This window comes from Vombatus ursinus, unplaced genomic scaffold (assembly GCF_900497805.2).
Source record: "Vombatus ursinus unplaced genomic scaffold, bare-nosed wombat genome assembly UNPS02014820.1, whole genome shotgun sequence".
Taxonomy (NCBI): Eukaryota; Metazoa; Chordata; class Mammalia; order Diprotodontia; family Vombatidae; genus Vombatus; species Vombatus ursinus.
The window spans coordinates 24706197-24716832 of record NW_020954598.1 but is presented as its reverse complement, the minus strand read 5'-3'; the positions used below and the strand labels follow the sequence as shown (position 1 = coordinate 24716832).

Genomic DNA, 10636 nt, shown 5'->3' with positions numbered 1-10636 from the left:
ATGAGTTTGATATGCTTATGGGACAGGGAGTTTTTTAGGAAAATCCTCTACTCACTCTCTCAATACACTTAGACTTCCTACTTGATTACTTTACTTAACTCTATAAGGAAAGGAATTGTCTTCCTTAATCTAACTCTACTTGTGATAAATAGTGTTCTGCACACAGTAAGCAATATGTATGTACATGTTTGTTGAATTTAAATAAAATTCTTCCCTAACCTGAAAGGAGTTAGACTCTATTCAGAAGACATCATCTTTTGTCTCCATCTCCAGTACCAACAACCAATTGTTGGCTAAAGGCATTCTACTCTCAACCCCCTTCCCTCACAGGGACAAGTATAGTCTCAAGAGTTCTAGCTCTAACCTAGGGTCAAGGTGGGCCAGTTATGTACAACTCAAAATACTACAAAGCACCACTTTTCATAATTTCTATTTCTTTCCTTTCTCATGTCTTGGGAAAGGCAATACTGTCCCCACACACCCATCCTCAGAACCAAGAACAAGAACTCCGACCAACAGGCCAGCTGTCAGTAAACTTCAAAATTATTTTCCCATAATCCTCATGGCAGAGCCATGATCGCCAGAGTGATATCCACTGAAGGGTCAGATAGGGAAGTAAAAGTGATGTTACTTGGAAATGTATGTGGGAAGATGTCTCATCAATTTTGATATCACAGCCTAGTTCTGCTATTTTATCAACTATTAATCATCAGAAACATGATTCAGGGATGAATTATAAGCCAAAAAAAGCTGACAAGAGGAGTACAGAGTCAAAATTGTTTCTTCTTAGTGGAAGCAATCACATTAGTGGGATAAAGAAAATGATCATTTCTGTTTAATCCCCTCCTCTGCTCAGCCTTCAAAGGAAAACATCTCCTGTAAATGTTGGTCACAAATATCATGCTGGCTTCATAGAAGGTGGACTCTGGCCAGCAGACTCTAGCTAGGGTACACTCCTATATATACATACTCTAGTCTTATACTCATAACCTTGGGGTTACATTGGATTCTTCCCTGTCCAACACTTCTCAACATCATGAACAATTTAGGCCCTCTGGAGGTTACCTCTTCTCCTCCTATGTGTTACACAAGTTCCAATAAACTGCCACTCAGACTTGTAATAACCTCTTTACCCATCTTCCCACTACCTCTATTGATCTTTCATTCTAAATTCGAGGTAATCTTTCTTAAGGCATACACCTGGTCCCATTGCTCCACTTCAGTAATTCCCAGATGTTTCCCAAGTCAGTAAGGACCTTCTTCTTTCTGTAGTATTTTATTAGCAACTCTACTCTAATCGAGGTATAGAAGAGTTATTTTCCTACTGGTGTCTGGGTCTCTCCCTTCTTAGCTCCATGACAAGAAGGCTCATATCTTACTTAAACTCCGATTAGTATAGGATTCTAGACATGGTAGAGATTCAATATTTTTTGAAGGTATTGCGCTAAGCCACTGAAGTTGGACTACCTCCAAGTTTGTCCTGGGACATCCCCCTCACCTGCCACTGCTGGCCTGGAGAGTGAGCGAGACAAACACCAAGATACAGGAAGTTTAGAAAACTGCCTTTATTCTATTAGTAGTTGGAAAAAAATTAACTGATACAGAAAAAAGTTTAGTCAGCTGGAGAGGAACGAGAAGTTCCAAGTGGGACTTTGGCCACCAACAAAGAGAATGGGTAGCAAGCTCCCCCAGGAGATTAAGGGGAGTCACCACTGTAAGAGTAAGAAATAAAGAAACATCGTATATACCAAGATGCTGCAACTTGAGTTCAGACAAATCACTCCAATTTCTGAACCATCACATTGCCTTGGGGTGGAACCAATTCCCCATTCACTGACCCCAATTCCAGGAGACAGGGGTGGACACTGGGGTATGTTCTGTAGAAAAGGAACTGCTAATGGCTGTCATTCACTGGAGAAACCGACAAAAAGGGATTTCAAATGTTCTTCCATCTGACTTTATGTTCAAATGTACTTTCTTTAAAAAAAAAAAAAAAAAAACACCAAAAAAACCAAAAAACAAAAAAACAAAAAACAAAACCAGAGACCTTCTGTAAAGATAACAAATATCAGTATTAGGAAATCCAATTATACAAAAAATACTACATCTAAGCTGGGGTAGATATATTTATTTTTTGGTAACATACATTAAGTGGCACTAATTACACAGTAACTCTAAGGTAACTAACATGAAACCACAGAACTGTAGCTTTGCCACAGCTGTATGGGGACTTGCCATCTCTGGCTGGGTCCCATTTTCAAACAATTGAATAATACCCCAGAGCTATATGAATAAAAGCCTTATAAGAGGTCCTGCTCTGAAGTGACTTTGTATTTATTCCCCAGAGGGCCCTGAAGCTGACAGCAACAGGACATGTTAGGTATAAAAGTAGTTAAAGCCCAATTCACAAAAGTTATCACCTTTTCTCTTTCTATAAAGAAGCAAGAAGTTAAGAATTCCCTTGAATTAGTGCCAGATGTGCTGGTTGGGAGAATGAAGAAGGTTATTAAGAGTAATGTCAGAGGGACCCTGGTGTGCACAGATGTGTTGGACACAGACTGTCATTAAACAATCATGGCTGGCTTCTAAATACTGGTAGCAAGATGATTTCTGATTTGTAAATCTCTTAAAGTAAATTATAGATAAATGAAAAAGGCCAGTAATCATACACTAAGATTAATAAACAGCACTTCAAAAATTAACCGAGTGAGGGCTTGGGCTTTCCACTGTGTTTACAAGACAAGGCACCCAGATTTTTTCTTTCCACGTCTGGCTTGCAAAGCCGCTCTTGTGGCCATTTCAAAAACCTCCCTCACACCGTCTTTGGTCTTTGCTGAACACTCCATATAACCAAATGCACCAATCCGATTTGCCATATCTCTGCCTTCTTCAGGTTTCACCGGCTCCTGTGGACAGAGAGGGAGAGAACCCTTTCAGGAAAGCAGGAGTGAATTGTAGGTTCATAAACATATCCTAGGAGCCATCCACAAGAAAAAACAATCACAAACCAACTACAAAAACATCAGGTCTAATTAAAATTCAGTTTGATTGAACTATCCATAGGATCAAAGGATGTCATAGAGCTGGAATTTATTCCAACCCCTTCACTTGACAGAAGAGGAAACAAATACAGAGCTGTGGTAACTTAGCCGGGACATGATCTAAATCAACTACTAGCTAAATCCACTATTCTCTACGCTATAAAGTCTCAGTCTCAAAGATACTTCCATCAAGGACCAGTTATGACGAAAATCAGCATTAGGAATTGAGGGGAATAAAGATAATGATTTAAGATGGAAAGGCAGGGGAAAATTTCCTAGTGCCAAGTCTCAAGAGGGCAATGAAGCTCTAGGATGGATAAATGCCTATTAAAGAGATGGATCCTGACCTCAAGATATCCAGAGACTGAACACTTGGCTGGCAAATACTGGTCTGAAATACAAGTTCTTCCTTGAAAAGAACACATTTGCTTTCCTGAAAGCAATTTAAAGGGCTGTTGAGACAAGTGAGAAAAGGCAAATATTGATAATGGGATGTACATCCCAGAGTTCACACTCCAACAACCATATATTTCTTAAAGAAACCCAGGACCCTAATGTCTCCTGAGCTATTGACCCCAAGGGTCAATTCTGTAGAGGAAAAATGCCTCATGAGCTCACTATCCTTACAGTAACAAAACAGGAGAGCTGGAAGGGATCTTGGAGAATACCGAATCCATCTAGTACAACATCCTAATTTTATAGATAAGGAGACAGAGGCCTAAGGAAGTGAAATAATTTGCTCAAGGTTGGACAAGCAGAGCTGAGATATCAAAGTGGGTCTCTAGTAACTCTCCCTACTTATAGCATACTATCTCCTTCAGACATGCTTGATATTTGATTCCTGGAGCTGAAAACAATCATCTCCTGCATTCTTCTCTTAAACCATTATTAAATTCATTTTTGGTGAGTACAGTTATTACAAAAGGGATGGGATTCTAATTTTAAAAGCAAAAGAAAAAAAGCACTCCCATTCATCCCTGTTTAGAACAATCATGAGAGTACAGATTTCTGAGAACCTCTTTGTTTGAAAGCAGCAGAGGCTATGGTAGAATGGGCTTTGAAGAGATTTGATGCAGTCCCCTCACATTTTACAGATGGACAAACTGAGGCCAGAAAGGGAACAGAGTGAGTGGCAGAGCCAGCAGTGACCAGTTTGATTCTGGAAGACAGGAAGTGGGTTTGTGGATCTATCACTTTGGCCCCTCACCAGCTACCTAATGATTCTGTGACATTATGTTAGTCTGGTGAGCCCCAGTGTTCTTCTCTAACATGGAGATAATTATTTCTGCCCAAGGTAGAGACTGAAGTGTCAGGGATGGTAACTGGTAGTTAAGTGCCCACTACTTTCAGTTTCCAGCTATTTCTACTTTAACATGGTGTCTCCCAGTGAATAACAGAGAAGACCTTCAAAACATTCTTGCCCAAAAGGACAAAGGCCAAGAGCAGTGACCCCCACCCTAACCTTGTTAGTTGAGAGGATGCTAAGAAGAGGCTAGGGCCAAAGAAAGAGCCCTGAGCTTCTCAGAGGAAGTCCTCTACATATTCAGGCACCTTTCCTCTTAGGAATATTCTAGCCCCTCCGCCCCCTGACCCAGGACATGCCTGCTTCATCTTGGCCAGCTCCCGTCTTGTGTGCTCATCATTTCGAAGATCCTTCTTGTTCCCAACCAGGATAATGGGCACGTTGGGACAGAAATGCTTCACCTCTGGGGTCCACTTCTCTGGGATGTTTTCTGGATCAACCAAAAACAAGTCATGAGGGGGTGGATGTACATAAAAACTACAGAGAAAACTTTGATTAAATGATAAAGGCTAGATACTCAGTAAAATCCCTTGTTTCATATTTTGGGGAAAAGACAAAAATTGAATCCCTGAGCTTCACAAACACGTCAGTAATTTCTTGGCTTTTCCAAGTAGCCACATCAAAGCTTTCAATTTTACCAAGTGCTTATACAATGCGATCCAAGACAGTTCCAAAGGAATCATGATGGAAAATGTTACCCAGAGAAAGAACTGATGGAGTCTAAATGCAGATTGAAGCATACTATTTTTACTTTAATCTTTTTTGTGTGTTTTTTTTCCCTTTTGTTCTGTTTCTTTTTTCACAATATGACTAATATGGAAATATGTTTTATATGACTGTACATATACAATTTATTTAAAATTCTTACCTTTTGAGAGAGGGAAAAATTTTAGAACTAAAAATTTTCAAAAAATGAATGTTAAAAATTGTCTTTACATATAATTGGAAGAAATTAAATACCATTAAAAAAAAGTTTACCAAGTGCTTTCCTCACCACCACCCAAAAAGATAGTAAAGCAGCACGGATAATATTATCCCCATTTTACAAAAGGGAAAATGGAGGCTGAATCAGAGCTAGTGTTCAAAGTTAGGATTGAACACACATATCTTCACAGCCAGGTGGTGCATTGGATAGAGTGCCAGGCCTGGAGTCAAGAAGACTCCTCTTCCTGAGTTCAAATCCAGCCTCAGACACTTAGTAGCTGTGTGACCCTGGGCAAGTCACTCAACTGTTTGCCCCAGTTTCCTCATCTGTAAAATGAACTGAAGAAAGAAATGGCAAACAACTGCAGTATCTGCCAAGAGAACCCCAAATGCAGTCTCAAAGTCAGACACAACTGAAATGACTGAACAAACATCTCTGCACTTTAAGTCTAGTTTTCTAACTACTATATGTTTTCACATGGATCAGTCTGGTTGCCATGGTGACAAACCAGACTTTGCTTGCCCTAACCCACTAGATCCTAGGGCCTTGATCATCTCTCCTTAACTGTAGTCCCTAGACTTTGAGTTTATCAGGGAAAGCTGGACTTTTTGTCAACTTGATACATTCTGAAACATCTGAAGGGTGAGAACATGCTTCTACCTTTTGGCCACATTATGGCAACCCTGAAAGGGTTTAAGAAGTCACTTTAAACACAAATTATTTTTACTCTATAAATTTGAGACATTTACTTAATTGCCAACAGCAGAATCATGAAAGGCATGTTATGCCACTGGGCCAAAATACTGCCTTGTAGAAAGGAAGCTTTATTTGTCCTATCACAAAATAATCGACAGCTTACTCATAGCTCTTAATGACAATTACTTCAGCACAGAAAAACATCATGCCACTTCACCAACTATAGTTTACTTTATTAATACAGTGATGTCTCTCTGGTATTTATACTTTGTTCAAATCTTGTTACTCTTACAACCTCTTTAGAGTGAAGACAAGGAGTTACAGAAATAAAATGGCCTCTGACACCAAGGCAGAATTAGAACCTGGAAGACCCTGGCTCAAGTACCAAATCCGGCTATTTACTGTCTATGTAACCTTGGGCAAAGACTTGCCCTCTGAGTTCTGATTTCTTGATTTATAAAGATGGAGATGTAAGTACTTATACTACCATAGGACTGTTAATGAGAATCAAGCAGGATAATAGACATAAAACACTTGAAAATTATTGCATAATTACATAAATGTGAGCTATTATAATTGCATTAAACAAAATCAGTATTAAGGTTTGTGCATAGAACAAAAAAAGTGGTGGTGTTGTTGCAACAACAAAGAACTAAATTTGTATTTGGAATATATTCCTTTTCCCAGAGCTACCAATTTTCAAGTTCCGAAACAGGGTGCTCTATAGCTACTGGGAACTTGTGAAGTTTCCCACACTGTCATCCTGAACTTGCTGGCTAGAAAGAGTCTCTCTATGTCACAGCCATAAATCATATATCAGAGAAAAAGAAAGATCAGAAGAGCCAATTCCTAGAACAGAGGAATTTCTCCCTGGGACACAACAGTAGCTGCAAAAACGAGTGTTTCTGAAGATTCTGACATATTAGATGGCAGGATCTCTATTCTGTTCACTGCTGTCTCTCTTCTTGGAAGTACCTCCTATTTCTCAGCTGAGTTCCTGTAACTTCCATGAACCCTCCACCCTCCCTTCAAACTGTTATGCAATCTGGCTCAGATCTCACCACATGACATTTTAACTGCTTAGTGCATGCATCTTGTTACTAAGTGATGGGAAGGGGGCGGGGTTTGGGTGAGGGAGGGATCCAAGTCTAGGACTGCAACTTACTCAACAGGAAGTTACTGTCAAACAAATGAAGTTTTATCACTAGATGTACACGCACAGGGTTTGATTATTACTCCTTCCTCCACACATTTACCCATACACAAGCCACTGTTACTTACCTAAACTATCAGGGCTATCGATGGAAAAACACATAAGTATAACATCGGTATCTGGGTAGGAAAGAGGTCTAAGGCGATCATAATCTTCTTGACCAGCTGTGTCCCACAAAGCCAACTCCACCTATATGGAGAAAACAGGTAGATTATTCAGATAAGACCATAACCACAACCATAAGAAAGCAGGGTGAACGTACCTACATTTGGATAGAACAGATTCTTTCAAAAGATGAAACTATGCTTCCAAGAATCACTGCTTCTCTGGGTGTAGAAGGTTTACAAAGTGCATCTACATTTTACATAGACGAAAGCCTTTATGTCGAAAAAATGAATGGGGCACAATAGTAAATGGCAGAATTAGTCTTTGAATTCAGGCCCTCCGGATCTAAGATCAGTACTTTTTTATACCATATTGTGCAATTTTCCAAGCCAGGGGTGGAACTGGGACTAAACTAAATGAAATTTCATGTCATTACTGGAGTTTATCCACTACCTTAGTCACTAAACTCTTATGTAGAAAGGGAAGTGGGCAGAGTCAGAAAGTATAAATATGAGCTGCCAAGGAAACTGAATGAACTATAAATAGCAATCTACAGGCTGAAAGAGTATGAGCCTGTCCAGGAGACTTTACATTTGCACAAAAACTCCAACCTAACCTTCTCTGACACATTCCTGCCAGAAACACTTCAGAATTCTCACTCACTTCAGTGCCTGTCAGCTGTAGCAGAAATTGGGTAATTTGCAAAGAAAAAAAAAAGATATCTGATGGAAGCTGGCAGAATGGGAAAAGGAATGGAATAGGACCCATTTTTTCCATCTGAGGATAAAGGTGAGCCATAGTTGTGATTCTGTGGAATTCATCAGATGAAGGAGGCACAGATTATTTTGTGCCTCGTCTGTCAGGGAATATGCTATTTCATAGACCTTATCTACAGGGCATATAATATAAGATGGTCCCTATCACCTTGCTATTCCCAGTTTTAAAAAGGTTTATCGTCTATAACAAAGGATAAAACTGATGTACGAGACCTGAGCAACGCCGAAGGCCAAGTCTTAAAGGTGGGAAGGAATAAGCATTTATTTAGTGCCCAGTATCTGCTGGGCACCATGCTACGCACTTTCACAAATATCATTTGATCATCATGACTCTCTAACAAAGCAGGGATTATTATTATCCCCATTTTACATACGAGGAAATAAAGGTAGAGAAAGACTTATCCACAGTCATAGAGCTATTAAGTGTTTGAAGCTTGATTTAAACTCATGTCTTCCTGACTCCAGGCCTAGTACTCTATCCACTGTTCAGTCTGAATGTGGGAATTAATCCTTAAGAACTTAAGAGGTCATCTTGCCCAAGACCCATGGCCTCTGTATACCTGGCTGATGTTTGAGAAGTATCAGTATTAACATTCTCCTTCTCACACAGGCAATAGTGACAACGAGTTGCTTTACCAAGTGCTCTAAGGTTTGTAAAGCATTTTACACATTTTTTATCTGATCTTCGTAACAATGCTAAGAGATAAATAACATAGATATTATTCCTATTTTGTATATATGAAATCTGAGCTCTGAGAAGTTAAATGATTTACCTACCTACGAACACAGGATTAGGCTCTGGGTCTACTCTACCTTTAATACCAGTGCTCTTTCTCTTACCGCCCTCTGTACCCCCTTGCCAAGACATCTCAGAAAGTATACACTTCATAGCTGTGTGACCCTGTGCAAGTCACTTAATCCCAATTGCCTCACCCCCCCCCAAAAAAATTAAAGAAAAAAAAAATACACCCTTCAGCCCATTCTTGAACAGAAACTTTTCTTCTCCCCTCCTCTCCCAGGACAGCACTGCTTGAGGAGCAGTTGACTAGCCTTCTTTTGAAGACCTGAAGTGACAAGGGACCACCACTCCACCTTTGGACAGTTTCAAAGGACAGGAAGGTTTTTCTATCTACTCTAAGGTAGAATCCAATCCATCCACCATTTTCTCGTTGTCCTCTATGGAGTCAAGTTGGACAACTTGAATCCCCCTCTCCCCTCCCAAAAGGAATCCAGGAGTGTGGACATTTATTAGTGGTTAGGAAAAGACCAGGGCACAGCTTCCCAGGCAACCCCAGAGCAGTGTAGCTTTGGAAGTTGGGAAGGTCAGACTTTCTATTTCACACCCTTTCCCACAATGGTGAGGAGCACTATGCAAAGTGATCAGTGATAAAGAGCATCAGGGAAGGCTACAGATGATGACAATCCTGGGCCTCATCTGGTTTTTCCTATAAACCAAGAGATTTAGACTCTAAGGTCCTTTCTAGTCTGGCAGCTATAGAGGACATATCATCATTGCTACAGAAACAGTGATCATCTGGGAAATCTAAGATGCACCTTCAATTACTTTTCACTCAAGTAACAAGTTACAACTTTCATATAAATCTGTAATTGTATGGTAAAGGGAAGGGGTGAAGCAAGAGAGACAAATGGCTTCTGGTTATCTACTTTACACAAAAGCTGTTTAATCACAGCATGTAGCATAAGATAGGACCATTAGATTTGCTAAGCTATCAGCTACATGTGTGGTCAACAGTATCTGTAGCACTTACTTCAGAGGGCTATTGCAAGGCTCAAACGAGAACGTGGATCTAAAAGTGCTTTGTAAAATATAAAGCACTGTCAGTTTATTACATAGTATGTATCCATTTCTATTTTACAAAGCTTTACAAAAGAAACGAGCCTGTTTGGTGCTGTATAAATACACACCGGCTTGGTGTATTTGAAGTCAAGAGGAGCTGGGCTCAAATGTTGACTAATTTGTATGAGCCAGTCACCATCTCAGATTGGGCTCCGATATAATGGAAGTTGGGAAAGGCAGAGTAGATGATATCTAAGGTCCATTTCCAGTTCTAAATCCCATAACCACTGCTATTACAATCTTCAACTGTGAGTAGCACTTTAGGGAAATGACATATCCCTAATATTCCAACTAGATAACTCAGCCAGCTCCCCTCAAGAATTTTTGTTGGTGAATTCCTGAGGGTCAGAGGTCAATGAAGATGAAAATACAAGGGAGCATCTCACTTTAAGGGGGTCCAGGGAGGAAGAAGGAACATTCTCCTTTTCCCAAATGGGCACTCACTTTCCCATGTAATAAGGAAAGCCTCATACCATGAATAGAGTTGAGGAATTTCCACTAGTACTTCTTAGCCTGTTTCCCTAGTGATATTGTCCCCTTTGGACTTAGACCTAGCATAATGGGGCCTGGCTTTCTCTGCTGCTCCAGTCACTGCCACCACTTCCATCTTCACTATCTACCTTCACCTTGAATATCTCTCTTGTCCCCATTATACCTCTTGCTTACTTTATTCCTGCCCCCCTTAAAAACATTTCTCATCCAAGAAAGTTCTTACAGTT

The 10636-nt window shown here is 40.0% G+C and overlaps 1 protein-coding gene across 2 annotated transcripts in view; it reads right to left on the bottom strand.

Moving 5' to 3' along the window:
- Positions 1–1550: 1550 nt before the first annotated feature.
- The window catches only part of RHOA (ras homolog family member A), a 73929-nt gene continuing 64843 nt past the window's right edge, over positions 1551–10636 (bottom strand). For both annotated transcript variants that reach the window (XM_027836972.1, XM_027836971.1), the window contains 3 exons: positions 7247–7367; positions 4644–4774; positions 1551–2906 (listed from right to left, as the gene is read on the bottom strand). In XM_027836972.1, the coding sequence (XP_027692773.1) occupies positions 2733–2906; positions 4644–4774; positions 7247–7367 (426 nt within the window). In that variant the 3' untranslated portion in view covers positions 1551–2732. The remainder of the gene's footprint in view (positions 2907–4643; positions 4775–7246; positions 7368–10636) is intronic.